The sequence below is a fragment of the Mytilus galloprovincialis genome, chromosome 6, assembly GCF_965363235.1.
Source record: "Mytilus galloprovincialis chromosome 6, xbMytGall1.hap1.1, whole genome shotgun sequence".
NCBI lineage: Eukaryota > Metazoa > Mollusca > Bivalvia > Mytilida > Mytilidae > Mytilus > Mytilus galloprovincialis.
The window spans coordinates 10,304,333-10,324,208 of NC_134843.1; the positions used below are offsets into that span (position 1 = coordinate 10,304,333).

Genomic DNA, 19,876 nt, shown 5'->3' on the forward strand with positions numbered 1-19,876 from the left:
GGGGATGGTAAAATTTATGAGGGCAAATTTTAATATTTTTTCCTAACTGTTTATTGCTACCTAACAACTGAAAAGTCCTTTGTTTATCTTGCAAATAAACTCATCATAGATACCAGGATTGAAATTTCGTATATACGCCAGACGCGCGTTTCGTCTACAAAGACTCATCAGTGACGCTCGAATCAATAAATGTAAAAAAGCCAAATAAAGTACGAAGTTGGACAGCATTGAAGACCTAAAGTTTCTAAAAGTTTTGCCAAATACAACTAAGGTAATCTATTCCTGAGGTAGAAAAGCCTTAGTATTTCAAAAATGAGATTTTATATCAGAACCAATACGTAAAGTGGTTGTATACAAAAAGAAGCATATCAATAGCATGTGCTTAAATCCGGACAGATAAGAACATAAAAATGCATCCGCACTTTTTACAGATCTAACATTGTTGGACTAATATTAAGTCAATTAAGTAAGGTATACCAATTGTCTGTTCTACACTAGCACTGCAATGGAAGACATAGAATCTTGAAAGTGAACAGGTTTTGTATAATTTCAACAACAAAAATTCAACTTTGGCAAATAAGGTGAACTCATATAACGTAACTTTAGCATGTTGTTCTTGGATAGTAACAGACTTGTTTTTCAGAGAAAAACTGTGTGTTGCAATTAGTTGGCTAGACTAATTTGGCTTCAAACGAAGTTTCAGGTTTTACTAATTCGATGCCTGTACCTAATCTTTTCCAAGCATCGTCCTTGAAATATATTACAGGGTGTCTCGTTTCATAAATCTCACATATTTTTTTAGTTTAATAAAGGCTAAAGATTTTTATTTTTAAATGGTTAGACAAATATTTCATGATATATTTTTTCTATAATAAACAAAAAAGTCGTGATATTTTGTTATACACTATGTGAAATAATGATACAATGGGATATTCGATCAATACAAACCTCTCTAATATCACTCGTCATGTCTTAATGACAAGAATACATAAAAATATAATGATTGTCTTTTCCTTGGTACAAAATAATTCCTGAATTGGTTTAGTTAAGTTATCTTAATATTTGACACTTAGCCATCTACTCCATTGCTTTTATATGAATGCAGTTCATCTTCGACTTTCTTCAATTTACTTTCAAGCTGGAAAAAATATTAAGAAGATAATTTTTTCAAATATTATATGAGGAAATTACGACAGTTTGGGATTCATCAAATCAAAAATATTAGAAAAAGAGACAACTTCTGATTGAACTAGAAGAAGAATCTAATTTATTTAAGTCTATACCATTGCTAATTATCTCTAGTATTTACACACCGCCATATCTTGCTGTAAGACTGACACAGAAAATGGCAGCTATATACACGATGCACAAAACTTTATATGTCCGGAAATATCGAAATTTACTTCATAGCAGTAAACCAAACACGAATAAAAAAATAAAAAAACAAAAATACCGAATTCCAAGGAAATTTCAAAACGGACAGTCCTTTATAAAATGGCAAAATCAAAATAAGATTGCAAACACATCGATCGAATGGTAAACAACTGTCATATTCCTGACTTGGTACAGGCATTTACGTACGTAGAAAATGATAGGTTAAACCTAGTTTTATAGCCAGTCAAACCTCTCACTTGTATGAAAGTCGCACGAATTCCGTTATATTGACAACGGTACGTGAACAAAACAAACAGAAATTATAGGTAAAAATGCTAAAAATAAGGTACAACAGTCAACATTGTAATACAATCATAATCACTAGAAAAAGAAATAACTGTGTCAACAAAGAAATACAAAATAAACATATAGACAAAGTACATAAAGCGAGCTAATTGGGCAGCTGCGCGTTGGTAGGATAACAGTAGAATTTTACAAATGTTATATGCTTCTATGTGTAATGACGTTTGTTTTTGTTGCACTTCGGTGTTCCTGTTGTTCTTGTTGTTCCTATTATGGTTTATGTGTTTCCCTCAATTTTGGTTTGTAACCCGATTATGTTTTTTCTCAATCGATTTATGACTTTTCAACACCAGTATACGTAAATACAAAATTTAATCCTGGTATCTATGATGAGTTTATCTTATACACTACTGTCGTCTTCATTTATATATTTTAATATGTCAATTGGTGAGAGTAATGAATATCAAACTAATAAGCCATAACAAAGGTATTGGCGAGTTCTACTCTCGAGAACTTGAGTCCTATCAACATTTGTGTCGTTATCGAAAATCATAAAGGCATTTGCTACACATTTTGATTATTCCTCTTTGCTTATGATTTTTATCATATCTTTTGCTTTCATACAATTTTTATTAATCAACGTCATCTCTTACTCGTTTTATCATTATTTCCAAAAAGTATAACATTATGTATACCTGTGTTATTTGAATTTTCAGGACTGTTGACTTATCAACAGGAGCATTCACTGTTTGTGCCCTCATATTAGCAACCATGATAGATTCATCAGCAACGGAAATTTTAAGAACTGTATACACCTATTAAGAATGAGATTTATAGATATGCTGAAATAATGGTTCAAAATTCATTCAATGCAACTTTTTAAAAATAAAAATGATTTTATGATGTTGTTGGCTAATTTTTTTTAATCCTTGTGTCTTGTATTTTTGCTTATACGTGTTTACATTTATATGTTCAATTCTGGAGATTCTGTTTGTTGAAATTTTTTAACAACGATTGAATGAAACAACAATGACATAATGAACTCACAGAATTGAATTACAACAGAGTAACAAAATTAACATTATTCAAGTATACCTTTGGAAATAAACATGCTGCTAACATCACTGTTGTTCCGAGTATTACGAATATTGACGTCACTCCGTACTTAAAATCGATGTTTTTTTCTACCACAAAATTAATAGGCACACCAATCCCTGCTAAAACTAGTACTGTATAAATGGTCAATGCTATTTCCTTAGCTTCATTTAATAAGTTCATTTTGATATTTCTGGTTTCCACGGCAATGAAAGCTCCGAATAACAACAGAAGCCCTTTTGCTGCCATTATAACACCCATCCATGCATACGATTTTGATGAACATGTTAAAATATACGGTTCTACAAATACATCTTGTCCTGTTTTCTACATTAAAAACAGAAAAAAAGAATTAACTTACATAATATTTTATCATTACAGTAAAGATTTGTTTCAAAATCTGGATATGATTATCCTTCTCAATTATTTATTACAATGGAACATGCCTTAATAATTGTATATCATTCACAACTGCGGCCCGTTTTGCAGAAGTTATTGGTACGAACTGCCTCAAACAACATATTGATAATTTTGTTGTCATCTTGATATTCCATTTATCCATCTTTTGTCTCCTTCTTTTGAAATATGACAAGTCATTGTTCAATTTAAAAAAAAATGTACCCCCTTTGAATGTTTCAGTAAGAATAAACAATTAAAATATAGAGAAACAATTGGAATTTAGGAGTATTTCAAAATTAAATTAGTTAAATTATGCAAAATATGCAACTTATGATTTGCTTCACCCTACAAAGTTAATGAAAACCTAATCCTTACCCTGTAACATTGCTATACACTTCTTATGAAAAAAAATCGTCAAAGATATTGTTACATTTAATTTGCAAAACGCGCGTTTTGTTTACAATAAAGATAGGCGAAAGATACCAAAGGGACAGACGAAATTTTATTTTTTAATCTTTTTTTGGCAAAATTTCATTTTTTTTTAAATTTTGGCAAAATTTTATTTATCCCCGGGTGAGCAAGGGTGGAGTGTTATTTACACCGGGGTAGTCAACCAATCAGATTGAAGTATTTTTGCTGCATAAGAAATAAACTGATATAGCTATGGCATGGCAAAAGGAAAAGACCAACACGCAAATAATAGTATACAAAACACATCATGGAAAACTATAAACTGATCAACACGAACTCCAAACAAATGGGGTAATCTTAGGTGCCACTGAAAGGTAAGCAGATCCTGATCCAAATGTGGTACCCGTTGTGTTGACAATATTATTACGAACCCGGTAATAAGTGTAATTCTGTAAATCACATTCGTGAAAAGGGGACATGAGTGTAGTAACGACATTTAGAGCATAGACGCTATGGTCTTTGATACTGATATTCAGAAGTCTCACCAGTTGCGCTTGAATCAAAACAGTTGGAAAGCGAACTGAACTAAGGCTATCTTTCCCTGGGGTAGAACACATAACTGTTTTGTTACCATATAGGCAGTAAAATTTAAAAATAAGATATATCAATGAAATTTCATGTCAACACAAAAGTGCTGACTGCTGGGCTTGTGATATCTTCGGAAACGAAACGTCCACTAGCAACCCAGTGGTTGTCAGACCTCATCAAAGATACCTGGCTGATAATTTGGAACGCGCATTATGAGTAAAGTCAATCCATATGTTAGTATGGTTTCCTGTTTATTGGTATAATTTTAAAAAAGGCATGTACATAAATTATACATATATTATACATAGGAGGCTGATCGCTATAAGTCTTATTTGTTATTGGAAAATAATTTAATTTTGGATGTAACGCGTGTTCTGATTGGCTGACGTTATTTTGTTATGAGCCCATAGACATAATTTAGTCATGTGACCGTGACGTCATCAACGTTTTTTCATGGTTTTCTACAGTTTAAAAAGGAATTTAGAATTAAATTATAAGAAATGACTGTAATATTTTTTCTGTCTATTCGAAATAACATAAAAAATGTGGTGCACACTGTTGAATAACCCGCTACGCGCGTTATTCAGTGTGCATCATATTTTTTATGTTATTTCTTCATAGACGGAAAAAATATTACAGTCATTCCTTAAACGACATTTCCTTGTTACGCTATCCCTTAATTTTCCAAACATTTATCTGTAACTTTGTCGTGTTTCTTTCTAACATGCTAACATTTTGTTTTATTTTTTTTGGAAGACACTTTGACTGATGGATTATTTAACTAGTGTTCTAAGATATGATTTTTTAATTTACCTCTGTGTCAAGAGATGTCTTTTCGTAGACTAGTGGATCAACAGCGGTCCAGATAGTCATAGTTATAAAATCTATTAACACTAGAACACTAACACCGCATATCAAATGCCAATCTTTTATGGTCTGAAAAAGAAATCTTAGAGTGTTAATTTTTCTGTGCAACTATTTCTGTTTCAGCAGGATTGAATCATTTAGGTAGCTGCATATTTTAAGAGGTTTGGTTACTTTATTCCAATATGTTTTTCCGCAAAGGGTTAAAATCAGATTATGATTGGACCTAATTTCATTTTGAACATTTGATAGACTAAATGATGTAATTCGCCTACGTATTCTATTATTCGTATCGAAAATAATTCATACAGGTGCTTCTTATAAAAGTAAATATTTCCTACCTATAACACGTCCACAAGACACAAATACAACTAGGCTTAACTTTGTATATTCTTGCATTGTTTATGTCATAGCGGAATCGTCTATGGAGATTGTATAGTGTCTTTTGTATATTTTAATATGATTAACTATCTTATGAATGTATGTGATTAGTAGCCTATTACGTCGTTGTTTAAGGACGATTATTTTTTTCATTGTTTTCTTTTTCTTCAGCATTTGTAATATATTGATCAGGATATTCAGGCGAGGATTGAAATATCAAAACACTAGTTTCATCCTGCAACATATTCATATGTCCGTACCAATGTCAAATCGCCTGAAGTAGCAGTAAAATGAGTATTTTTGGTAATTTGGAAAATTTCATGTAAATAGCAAATCTGCGACAACTTTTGTTAAAATCATTCAAAATCATTTTAAAATATAAAGTGGTTAATTATACAAGTATGAACAAATCAGGAAGAAAGATATGATTGATCGAACTCGGATGCTATTAAAAGTCTACTAAACAATGACCTGTTTCGATGTTTTATCTTGGGTCAGAATTCTATATATTCGCCAATCTTTTGCCACAACTGTTCCTATCGTAGCTGTGAATCCAACAACAAACAGCCACGTATTTATCTAGAGCGTCAAAGAATACAATTTATATACATTAAAGAGGAACAAAAATAATTTGTATATGTGATAGTATTGAAAATTATAATCAGTATATGTTATATCATTATAGATTAAAATAAGTATCTGTACTATGAATAAAAATTGTAACACCAGAAAAGAGGAATAACTCCGAGCAATATAACCACGGATTTTAGCAAACTTGAAACGATTGATAAAAAGCATCAATGGTGCAGACAGAAATTGATAAGCGAATAAGATGTTTTAAACCCAGTTTTATTTAAATATTTTTCTACATATTGCTTTACTATCTTGGCGCCTTTCTTTAAACATCTTCCTATGTCAGAATAATGTTTTTGTCAGTAATTACCAAAGGATTGCCACTAAATGTTTGAATTTGTTTTCATTTAGATATTTGCCAAGTTTGACAAAATAATAAACCTAGCATTTCTAAGATAAGAATTTTTTTTTTGTGCTAAGATCATTTGCATATGTATGTCTTTTTATTTCTGGTGATGCACCTTGTCTGTTGAGTGTCTATATACAAAAATAGTTTTCTTTATTGACATAGTTTGGTGTGCTGACATTATTAGAAAAAAAATGTATGCCACTGCCTTACAAGTTAGAGGTTTAGCTAGCTATAAAACCAGGTTTAATCCACCATTTTCTACAAGTTAAAACCAATACAAAGTAATGAATATGACAGTTGTTTTCTATTCATTTGATGTGTTTGAGCTTTTGATTTGCCATTCCGTTTGGATATTACCTTGAAGTTCGATATTGTTGCTATTTTAATGTTTCGTTCAGATTACATTGTAACACATAATTTATTTCACATTCTGGATACCTCATCATTTTTATTACCGCTATTAAAAATTTATGTAATAATTAACAACAGATAAGATCAATAGGTCAACCTGTTTCTTCATTCATGACCGCACAGATTTGACTTATAACTGGATATATACTAACGTCGATCTTTAGTTCAATCGAAAGTAATTAACCTAACTTGATATTTTAAGATAGATTATTGTTGCTTTGGTTTACTGTGTTTGTTATACTTTTTGTAATTGTTTCTATCAGTCATTGTCTTGTCAATTTTGCGTCCGGAAATTTTCTAATTTAACACTTTTCCATCCGCTTACGGTTCAGAGTTTGAAAAAATTCACACGTGTTGACGTTTTATGCAATTTATTATTTATTCTCTTGAAATAATGTTTACTGTAGAAAGGTATGACATAATTTTCTTGTTTTTATGTTAATGCTTTGTCATTGCTTTATGCTGCCTCTACGTGTACCCTCTATGTCCTTATTTTCATATTTACAATGCAAGACAAGGCGAGAACGTCTGTGTCCTCTGTAGCTTTTGTCAGATCATCAGTTATCATTCCATTTAATATCACACCAGTGTATAAAATAATACTTCCTCCGCAGATGATGTAATTCAAGTTGGGACTGGAAAGCTTTATTATTCTGAAAGTAAGCATGATGGAACTAGATTGAATATCAGAGAATTCCAATATGTTTATAATAAAGTTCATTAGATATCTATTGTTTGTTGTTGATTTAGCATTCATTGTAAAGCTACTGATAAATACGATGGTGTTGGTAATATTTTACAGCTTTTCTGTGTTTGTATTAACATATGCTTTTCATGTTCACTTTTTATAATCTTGTTGCTCCATCATGTTAATATCTTATTGCTTTACCTTATAAAGATAGTTATTATAATAAATGGCGTTACTGACATAAAGTTAAGTTCATTCATCATTCCTCGGCTTTATAATGTTAATTTGATTGTATATCAAATGGAATTAATGCATTAAAAGTCAATAGTGAAAATCTTAAAGTTAGTTTCCGGCGACCAGGATATGAATATTACAGCAAGAAAGTATGGTATGTACTGGAATCTTGATTGGGCAATTTTTCGATAGTTGAATGTTCACATAAGCTACTCTTTGAGCATTGACAATATAAAAACCTTAATATCTATTTTCTATGAATATCGTCTAACGTAAATCAACAAACCGTTAACCTAAACAATGTTTTTGTATTTTTGTCCCTTGCTTTTGTTTATGCACTTTGTCTATATGCCTTTGTGTTTGTTTGTTTGTTTTTTTGGGTTTTTTTTGCACATTGTTGTCAATATAATTGAATGTTACGCGACTGTCATAAAAGTTAGAGGTTGAACTAGCTATGAACACATTCCATTACTTTGGTGGATTTGAGGTCTTGATTTTGCCATTTGATTAGGAACTTTCCTTTTTGAATTTTCCTCGGAGTTCAATATTTTTGTTATTTTACTTTCATCTGTCTCGATCATTAACTGAAATCTTATAAATACATTTTTTTTCCATCAAATCGAGGAATTTCAAAAAATCAATTCATCAGGTATTTCTTGAATAAATGGAGAAGATACTATTAGATAATCTGTTATATTATAATGAAAAGAATACTTACTTTCGATGTTTAAATCTGATATTCATGATAAATATAAAGATGACAAAAAGATCACCGATAACGGCTAATGTAGAAAGCACATAGAATAACGGCTGATTCAACTTCTTCCATTCTGTGGTGACCAGTGGTCCATCAGATGGTGGACCTGTAACACATATTGTTAAGTTGATTTTAGGCAACTGAGGCCATATCTGTTCTCAGTGTTTATTTTGAATTTCCATCATTGTTAAGAAAAACATAAGCATATTAGAAATAAACTCATCATAGATACGAGGATTAAAATTTATAGTTACGACAGACGCATGTTTCGTCTACAAAAGACTCATCAGTGACGCTCGAATAAAAAAAAATGTTTAATTAAAAGGGCAAATAGAGTACTAAGTTAAAGAGCATTGAGGACCAAAAATTCATAAACGTTTTGCTAAATTCAGCTAAGGTAATCTATTCCTGAGGTAGAAAAACCTTAGTTTATTCAAAAATTCAAAGTTTTCCTAACAGTTAATTTATAAATATGAACATATCAATGATAACTCAAGTCAACACAGAAGTGTCGGCTACTGGGCTGGTGATACCCTCGGGGAAATAAATATACACCAGCAGTGGCATCGTGGTTGCAAATAAACTCATCATAGATACCAATTTTATATTTACGCCAGACGCGCGTTTCGTCTACAAAAGACTCATCAGTGACTATCGAATAAAAAAATGTTTAATTAAAAGGCCAAATAGAGTACGAAGTTAAAGACCATTGAGGACCAATTAAAGCTTTTCATAAATTCATTGAACATCTGACTCTATATAAATAATATTATAAATTATAAATTATTAAAACACCATTACATTTCATAATTAAAACTCCGTTTTTCTTTTCAGAAAAATAACAATATTTTCAATACAATGCTGTTTCGCTCACTCATGGTCACCATTCTGTATCCTTACTTGCTTGTAAGTTTCCACTTTAATTATTTGTAAAATTACCTCCATTTTCAGTTTTCCAAGTAAATGAATTACTTGTTCCCTGTAGTTCTCCTGTACTATCATCGTACCTCATAATAGTCACTGTAGAGCTATCTATCAAAAACATAAATTTGTCCAGTAGAATTAAGTTTTCAAAAATTGACATAATAACTTTGAAAAATATATATTAGTAGCAAGTGATTTTACAATTGATATTTAATGTATATTTATCTAACATATTTGTATTAATTACCAAAATATCCAAGAACGAGTTTGGGGTATTGTAAACCTCCAAAAATTACAGCTAGTAAAGGGATGTCTATTGTTTTCAAACTTACCAGGATAATCATTTAATACGCCAGACGCGCGTTTCGTCTACAAACGACTCATCAGTGACGCTCAGATCAAAATAGTTATAAAGCCAAACAAGAACAAAGTATTGAGGACCAAAATTCCAAAAACACGTAAAAAAAAGTATGAATAGTAGTGTAAATACTAAACAATAGAGAAGTTAATATGTTTGAAAGTTATGTGCGAAAAAATCAATCATCTAATAAAGGCAATAGTAGAATACTGATGTTCAAATATTACATTAAAAAAGAAGGTTTTATTTTGTGGTTGAAATGCTTACACAAAAACAATAATTGTTTGGTTATCATTGTTAATATAGTAATTGGCATGGTTCTGTACATTCTTATCTTTGAATGATTTGATTTATATGAAGAAGTTGAAAAATTAGGAAAAACACAAGAATATCACCTAACAACAAGAATATGTCCATAGTACTCGGACGCCCCACTCTTGCTATCATTAACTATGTTTAGTGGACTGTGAAATTTGGTTAAAAACTCTAATTTGGCATTAAAATTAGAAAGATCATATCATAGGAAACATGTATACTAAGTTTAAAGTTAATTGTACTTCAACTTCATAAAAAACTACCTTGACCAAAAACTTTAACCTGAAACTAACAATATCATTTTCAATGTTCAGTGGACCGTAAAATTGGGGGTCAAACCTCTAATTTGGCATTAAAATTAGAAACATCATATCATAAGAAACATGTGTACTTATTTTCAAGTTGATTTGACTTAGTTCATCAAAAACTACCTTGACCAAAAACTTGAACCTGAAGCGGGACACACGGACGAAAGGATGGACGCACAGACCAAAAAACATAATGCCCCTCTACTATCGTAGGTTGGGCATAAAAAATCTGCAAACAAAGTTGATGGATTGATGCTTCTTTTCCTGTACTAGTTTTCAAAGGTACCAGGATTATAATTTTATACGCCAGACGCGTGTTTCGTCTATGTAAGACTCATCAGTGACGCTCAGATCAAAATAGTTATAACTAAACTTACATTAGTGTCCTTACATGGGACGTTATGATATTGTTGGTTTTATGAAATGTCTAATGAAACCTCTTGTGACCTTAATAATATATTTAGTCTACCCGCAATGAAAAAACCTACTTTATTATTAATAGAGTCAGTGTGGTATCACCCATTCAATAGGCTACGTGAATGAGACTTTGATACAAAGATCTACAATGCTACATACAGTCCAAGTACTTATTCTCTGTCATAAGTAAACAATTATATGCATAGTTTTGAGGCGTGTTGTTCTTTTAGTTGTTTTCTCATCAACTTATGATTTGTATAGCCCCATTGTATCTAATTCTCCCTATTTTGTTATTGTTTGTGGTGTTTTGTAAATAATTTGTTTCGAGGTTCAAAGGCATTAAAGTGCATGAAAATTTAAAGTCATAAAATGTTTACCTTGTCATAAAATGTTTACCTTGTCATAAAATGTTTACCTTGTCATAAAATGTTTACCTTGTAACTGATGAATGGTGGTACTTCCAATTCTCATTCCATTACTATCGAACTTAATGTCCCCCTAAAATATTTTTGTAATTGTAAAAGTATTTTTTTATTTTCTGTCCAATCATTAAGGTATATCTTAATTACCTATTATGCTTTTTTTATATGTCTATCTTTCAATTAAAATCCTTGCTACTATAAAGAATCATCTAAACATTAGTTTGTAAAAAGATATTGCATTCAAAAATTCATTTTTATAGACAAAACAATGCATTAGATTTTTACTATAGCGGTGAATCCAATAACAGATTTGTACTAATATAAATTAATTAACCAAATTAGTTTACTGTCAAATTACTTTGTAGCTAAAAACTTAAATATTCATCGAACAGACATTTTACATCGCAATTCATTTTTTTAGGTAATTCAATTGATTGTTCTTCTGTGTTTAACATGGTAAACTATGGAGACCTATGTTGGCATATTTGGAGCCGAGACACTTTACCATTTATCTTTAGATTTTCATTGCGCATTTCACTTCATGTAGACGATAATAATGGCATTTCTTTATTTTCACAGAAGTGGGTTAATTGAGAGTCATTAGTATGTAATAAGATTACCGCCATAATTATTAAAATGCGTTAGCCTGTTTGAGTTTTCAAATTTACTGATTAATTTTTTAGTTCTCATGTTGCTTTTGTTTTAACGTCAGACAGTCTATGAATTAGCAATGTACTCTATGGTTTTGATTTAACTTGTATATCATAATTTGTTCTGCCGAAATTTAGAATAAACTTTAAGTCTCGAGCGCAGTTAAAAATGAGGCTTGTACTTTTCATTGTACTACATATAAAAAATCTAATTGAACTCTGACACTCTGAAACTATTTGAACTATTAATTTTATAATTATTATTTCAGGGCAAGTGAGATCGTTTTATAACCAACTTTTTTTCTCTAGAAAATATAACCTTAAATTAACAATTCACGCCTGATGGAATTTGATGCGACTGTCATACAAGTGAGAGGTTTAGCGCTTTAAAACCAGATTCAATCCACCATTTTCTACATATGAAAAATCCTGTACCAAGTCAGGAATATGACATTTGTTGTCCATTCGTTTGATGTGTTTTATCATTTCCTTTTGCCCTTTCATTACGGACGTTCCGTTTTGAATTTTCCTCGGAGTTCAGTATTTTTGTTATTTTACTTTTTTGGTCGCTTACAGCAGAAATGCTTACAGTTACACCCGTTATATTAGTCGTGTCAACACTCTTGAAGATTATGTCGGCTATGTCAGCACTGTCATATGTGAAATCTTCCAAAGACTTTGATATGTTAAGTAATGCTTTTGATGCCTTGTCCAGAGCAAATGCGACCACCCAGACACTGTCATACCCATAAGGCCCATACTCTAGTGCAGCATAGTTGCCATTTTGTGTCAGATTAGTGTAATGTTCCGTAAACTCTCTTGCAGTCTAAAATTGAAAATAAATTAATAAGTTATTTCAAATTTTGAATAATGGTTATGATATGTATAATTGTATTTTGATTGCACATTTATTTATTATTTGTCTTTTGTTGTTTTTTTTTTTTTTTTTACTTCGCCGGTTTCAATTCAATACTGCTTAGGTATTACAGTGTCGATTCTTCAGGAACGATTTAACAAGCACCATGAAAAATTAACACTTGACGAAATCTTATTTTCGCAACCACTTTTCCACGTTTTGCCACAAAACAATTTGAACACGATAAAATAAAAGTTTTTTCAATACTAAATATTGTCGATAAAATACATATAAATATATTTAGTGATTAAATATACGTATATCCTCAATATCATAATAAAAATAAATCCTTGTGATATTGTATTTGATGATGTGAAGCAGCAAATATTAGCAACTTACATTTAATACTAGCCTTACCTATACAATAAAACAATCGTATAATAGCTCAATTCTAACTCAAATCATTTCTACATTGTGTCGATTCGTTCATATTTTTAGTTTAATTTTAATGATGAGTCAATTGATCCACTGTTGACCTTCATTGATAAATTCTTTCTATTTGTATTCTTATTATAAAGGTTTTAAGACTTGACAATCTGTAATATTTATATCAAACTTACCTTTGAGACATCTGTTTGTGCATCAACGTCTGTAAATGAAGAAACTTCGAATCCTATGGACCCAGTTGCCGCTTTTTCAATATCGGCTTGATCACAAGTAGTGTCATTCACCTTCCACCAATCTGTGGCATACCAACCAGGAAACATCCATGTAAAAATACCACTTGTCATGTCAAGTTTATGTGCCTGAAGTGAAAGTATATCGTAATTGTAGAAACTAAATGGTTTAGATCGTTAAAGAGTACTTTTTTTGCCATCCAAATGTACACTACCTGTTATGTAATATGTGGAACAAATATCAATGAGACAGTTGCATCATAAGACCTGCTAACTAGAGAATAAAATATATAAGGGATACTGAACGGTCAAAGAGAACATCCACATATTTTAAACCAACACCAAAAGTTAAAAAAAATAAAAGGGAACAATGACGAATTTGGTGTAAGACAAATGGCAACTGGTCAATAAAGAAAAAGTCAAAGAAGGACAAACAATATAATAATCAAAAGAAAATTGGAAGTAAAGACAAACAGTTGTCAAGAAATCTCTACATGGAAAAATTAAATCTGTGGTTATTTCTCAAAAACTTCATTGTGTATGACCTTCATTCAGTGAACCAGCAGATACAATTGATTTGATTGCCTAAACATATTTGAATTATTAAAAAATAAGGCTGAAATCCACTTGCCCCGTTTTGTACAGATCCGCCCTCAACAACAGTTACTGAATATGCAAATGTGATTCTACGGAACTCCATATTCAGTTGCTTTCCAATTCTGCTCAGGATTTTAAACTGAATTGGAGTAATCTAGCTTAAATATATGGATCAATATAACAATGACTAGATAGGAAATAGATCTCTCTGTTGAAAATTCGCTGATTTGAATATATTTCTTTTTTGGAGTTTTGTTTATGCTGTGTAGATTATAACAGCAATGAATTTAAAGACATCATGCTCGAGTTTTATTTATGCAGTGTAGATTATAACAGCAATGAATTTAAAGACATCTTGCATGTCGGGACTTTTGTCCTCATAAATACATTTAACCTAGTCATTATCTATTGTGTAGTGGTTTTCTTTCTGTATATTCTCCTTTAGGTTTAATCTATTTTTCTTTTTTGTAAAATTTGTCAATATCTTGTTTAGACTCTGGAAAATTAAGAGCTTGTCGTATGTTTAACAAGATTCAAGATGGATATATAATGGATATTTAAGACCATATAATATTATACTTAAATTAAATGTCTGGCAACTTATTAATTATATCTTATTCAAATGTTTGTATATTAAGGAAGAACTTAGCTTTTAGAATTTGATTAATAAAGCTATGTTTCTAATTTAAAATTAAACTAAGGAACGGTTAAAATCCATATTTTGATAAACAAATATCAGCCATCACAGACATTTGTTTATTTCATGACTACATAATTACAACCTTTTGTTTGTGATATTTTCTAATAAAGTCATAACACATTTATTATTAATATCTTTTACCGTATTTAAAGTAACAAAACTGAAATTTGAATATTAACTATAATTAGTAAAAAAAAACAGCTGATCAAGAAATGCGTGATAGTCTGTCCTCAAATAGTCAAATGTAGATCGAAATATTGTGTAATTCCATAAGTCCGAAATTACAATTCTGATATCATGAAAAGGGGAAGTGGAATTCGTTTTGCAGTTTGTGAAATTTTCCCAAGTTTAAAATGATCAAGTAAAAGCAGAACTGAATTTTAATCCTACATTTGAAGAACTGCGTTGATTTCAGCGGCAAAAAAAAATCCACCCCTGTAGAAACATTATTTAAACCAATATTTTGAGAGAAAATCTGACATTTTATGACAATTCAATTGGATAGTTAAAAGTAAACCCCAGGCATTGAAATATATATAAAACCTTGCCTGTTTTTTATAATTGAACGCTTATGCATACCAATTATGAATTATAACAAGAATCGCCCGGATAGACAGACATAGATATTCTTTATAACTCTGCCTTCGATGCGTATATAACGTGATTGTTCAGAGCATTATATAGCAACTATACAATATTCAGATGAAAAATTAGATATCAGGATTTTCTGTTTCCGAAAAGAAACCTTGCGATTGCTTATATACATAATTTGCATAAGATTGATATTTCCAATGTGTTAAAACAGCATAACACATAAAACGATATCATTATTTAACAAAAGAACATAAAACAAAGCATACATCATGAAACATCCAAGACATATATACTTACTATTTCTTGAATAACATCTTTGACCTGGTTTGAAAACTCGGATCAAACAGCATTGTAGTTTTATATATAATATCATCACACAGAAAATATGTTTTTATACCAAATGTTTTGTTTTGTTTTTTTCATTTTTTTTAACAATTCCTGACTTGGTACAGGCATTTTCTCATGTTGAAAATGGTGTATTTAACCTTGTTCAGATTTATTGAAACATTTCTTATTATTTTACGTTAAACAGTCGTTTGTCTTTAGTACAGTAGTCTCGATGGGGCGCAGTTACGGGTTAATACATTAATATGTATAGCTCGCTTTCGGTTACAATGCCCAAAATGAATCGGAAATTAAAAAGTATAAACCACTTGATTTTAGAAATTGACGAGAAAATTCGATTTCGATCGCATTGAGTAAAAAAGAAATTTAAAATATCGTCAAAAATTATGTATCTTCCTGGAATTACTGAAAATACTCGGTATAATTTAATAATTAAAATGTTTCCTATTAATTCTCGAAACATAGAATTATGTAACGAAAACTATATGCTCATAGTGTATTATCAAAAATCAATATATCGTCAAACAGGAAAAGGCTGCCTGGCTCGCATGAAAATCGCTTATATGGTACTTCTTTGCATTATTGTTTCTGATTTTACACCAAATCAGTCATGCCAAGAAACAGAAGTTTAGAATTATGTAACGAAAAATTACATAAACAGTTGGTATAATAAATTAAGATAACAGTACCATCAAAGAAGAATTGGCTCACGGTCGACCAGAAATGAAAATCGCTTACACGATTTGTTTCCAGAACAAAGCATACATTAGTACATGAGCTAACTACTAAGTCTTTGCATTATACGATCCATTCCGTTATATATTTATTGTTGTTAAAGTTATTTTTTGAACATTGATAGTTTCTTCAAGCAATTGCAGGAATCTTTTCCCTCAATGACATCATTTTTCTTCACGCATAAAAGTTTGAATTTGTCGAGTTACTAAGAATTTACTACCCCAAGAATAGTTACCTTAGCTGTATTTCGGAAAACGTTTTGAAATGATGGGTCCCTCATGCTCTTCGACGCAGTACTGTATCTGTTTTTTTAAATTTTTACGCAAGCGACGTCACTGTTAAGTTTTTTTGTAGACGCAACGCTTGTTTGGCGTACAGACGTTTTATCGTGATATGTATGACGAGTTTATTAGTATAGGTCGTCAATTCGATACATATTATTTTGTTATTATGTTATTTTTCAAGTCTTTAGTTTTTCATAAAATAATTCATAAGCACAAAAATATATTGGAAGTATAATTTATAGTGACCAACCCTTGCAATCCTGATCAGTTCACATCAAAAAGAAATTATCACCTGTCGTCTTTAAAAAAAAATGAATAAAGAGTATACATTTATTCAAAAATGGGAGTTCTAATACGAAACAAATGTAATTCAACATCAGTGGAATATTCTTACTAAGTAGTGAAATCACAAAAATACTAAACTCTGAGGAAAATTCAAGACGGAAAGTCCTTAATCGAAGGACCAGCAATATATTATCTATAGATCTGTATCTGTATCTGTATATTTTCTGCCAATATAGGCACACCTTCAGTATGAAGTAAATTATAATATCTCTTCACCAGTAGAATGTTATGCAGTAGTAAATCGCAATATCCAATCACCAATAGAATATGTATAACGATGTACACTATTTACAATTGTCGGTATATCTCTACACCAATATCACACACATTCTTGTCTATAAAATCTAAAAGATCAAACAATAAGTAGTCAAAGCATTTTAAATAGCTTAACATAAAGTTACATAATCAATATTTTCAAGATTTTCAAAATCAAGGATATACAAATCGATGTTTGGATAGTTTTCTTGTAAAAGAAATTACACTAAATATATCGCCTGTAATATGACGACGTAGATGAACATTAATGTAACCCATTGCATTCAGTATTGGATTATAGCTCTTCATCTTTTATATAAGCTTTGGATTTCAAATATTTTGGCTACGAGCATCACTGTATTGCCGAAATGCGAATCTGGTGCAGGAAAATAGGTACCGTTAATGTTATTGGAATACTATCAAAACATCGATTTGTATATACTTCCTGTTTGGCAGGAAATAAAGTCTTGAACATATTTATTTTGTATCTTTATGTTAAGCTATTTAAAATGCATTGACCACTGATTGTTTGATCTGTAGATACTATATTGCTGGTCCTTCGAATCATCTGAACAATATAATGTCATTAGTTGTTATTAGTGTGACATGCCATTTTAAACCTTTATTACGAACCATTTTCTTATAATGTCAAGCTTGATAATACAGTAACGATAACCTAGTGACAAAATAACTAACAAGATTCAAAAGAAAAACAGACTCAATAGCCGAATAGAAAAAGAAAAAGACGAACAGCCCATAGGACACCGTTTTAATAAACGCTTATTCCATCTTGAATTTGAATTGCATTTAGGTGATCCAGAAATATACAAGTGTTTCCTGCATCACTAGTGACACTTGTAGTGTTGTTCTTGATAAACTTTGTTGAAAGTAAAAATCGGATAATTCAGCATGATACCATAGTGAATGTCTGTTGTTTAACCTATATGTACCCTTTAACACTTAAATAAGAACATTTTGCCTTACAGTCAATAGAAAATTAGGCAGAAAGGTCGTCGTATGACTTTCACCAATGTGCAAAATCAATGCTGTATAGTAAGCTATAAAATTCCCTGGGAATAAGACCGCTACTGATAGATAAGTGAAATAATCTTTTTGAATTATGCACTGTATACATTTGATGGTGGTCTTCATAATAAGATATGCTAGAGAATAAGCTTTAAGTGATTAAAAACATTAAATCCAATGGGTCAAGCCAGATTTATAACACACAAACAACTAATGGAATAAAAAATTTAAACGAACATACAAATTGATCATACAATACGTTCACTTTTTAATCGCTCCGACGATAAATAAACGACTATTAAATATTTATAGTTTTGAATCGTGCTGGCAATAAACAAGTGACTTTGAAATATTTCAAGTTATAAATTGAGCGGAGTTTAGATAACATGAATAAATTAACAAAGACAAGAAAAGTTCTATCAACAATCTCAAATTACCTGACAAGAATGATTAATAACGATATAGTATGGGTCATTCACTTTTTTCTGATACAATCAACTATTGATGCGTCAAGTAAAACACGATTTGGTAAATCATCTGCTGTTGCTTAACATGGGCTATAAGTTCAGTATGATATGTGTTTTACTAGGCTTTCAAATTAATGTTTCGAGGATCAGAGTATTGAATTTAACAATGTTTTATTTCTTTTTTAATAAATTTGAACTACATAGCAAGCTTTTAGGTAAGCATTGTAGGCAAGTGTACATGTTTTATAATGTTAGGTAATGCAAATGCAACAAATTATAGATTTCAATAGATTCAAAGAACTCAATGACATGTTTCATCAAAAATTAATTACTTGCTTAAGAAAACATTATTAATAGGATTTGGTGTATCTATTGCAAATACACAGACAACTGAATGAGATTTTAAATCATTAGTATTTTATTATAAGACATTAACCATGCATTGTATATTTGAAAACACTGAAACCTAATGCTGCTACCAAATAGATTAATTGCATTCTATATTTTGTGACTAAGTTCTTAATTTGAAATTGTGTCAGTAAACTATCGAGTATAACTATAATAACAGCCTTTTATGTATGCAAAAGTGATTTCTTATCATTTTTTGTTTTATTTATTTCTTGTGTATCCGGGATTGCATAATTATATATGGATTATGTTTAGAAAAAAAATATCACAAAAATATTGAACTCCGAAGAAAATTCAAAACAGATAGTACCTAATCAAATGGCAAAATCCAAAGCTGTAACACATCAAACGAATGGATAACAACTGTCATATTCGTGACTGGCTTGGTACATGCATTTTCTTGTGTTGAAAATGGCGGATTAATACATTGCACACTATCATTTGTTTAATGAATTGTAGTCATCTCTTTTAAGTATCACAATATTTTATTATACACCCCAATCTACATACACTATTTGAGGAAGGAGTTACTTTTCCCCCAGCTTCTCGGAATGTTTTATCGGTCGTGTGATGTCTATATTTTGCTTTCTGTATGGTGTTTTGATGACTGATGTTTGTTTTGTTTGTTTTTTGGGGCATTAGGTTGTCAATGTCGATCTGGTTTGCCTACTTCGCATTGCAGGTAAGTGTAAGCATGCAGTGGTTT

The 19,876-nt window shown here is 30.7% G+C and overlaps 1 protein-coding gene across 1 annotated transcript in view; it reads right to left on the reverse strand.

The window, feature by feature from the left end:
- Nucleotides 1-428: 428 nt before the first annotated feature.
- LOC143077978 (gamma-aminobutyric acid type B receptor subunit 1-like) overlaps nt 429-19,876 on the reverse strand; it is a 37,671-nt gene continuing 18,223 nt past the window's right edge. The window contains exons 6-16 of the mRNA XM_076253019.1: nt 13,358-13,543; nt 12,471-12,707; nt 11,244-11,307; nt 9,427-9,519; nt 8,449-8,593; nt 7,314-7,461; nt 5,887-5,994; nt 4,984-5,106; nt 2,773-3,099; nt 2,373-2,492; nt 429-1,138 (exon numbers count right to left, since the gene is read on the reverse strand). Of these exons, the coding sequence (XP_076109134.1) occupies nt 1,070-1,138; nt 2,373-2,492; nt 2,773-3,099; nt 4,984-5,106; nt 5,887-5,994; nt 7,314-7,461; nt 8,449-8,593; nt 9,427-9,519; nt 11,244-11,307; nt 12,471-12,707; nt 13,358-13,543 (1,620 nt within the window). The 3' untranslated portion in view covers nt 429-1,069. The remainder of the gene's footprint in view (nt 1,139-2,372; nt 2,493-2,772; nt 3,100-4,983; nt 5,107-5,886; nt 5,995-7,313; nt 7,462-8,448; nt 8,594-9,426; nt 9,520-11,243; nt 11,308-12,470; nt 12,708-13,357; nt 13,544-19,876) is intronic.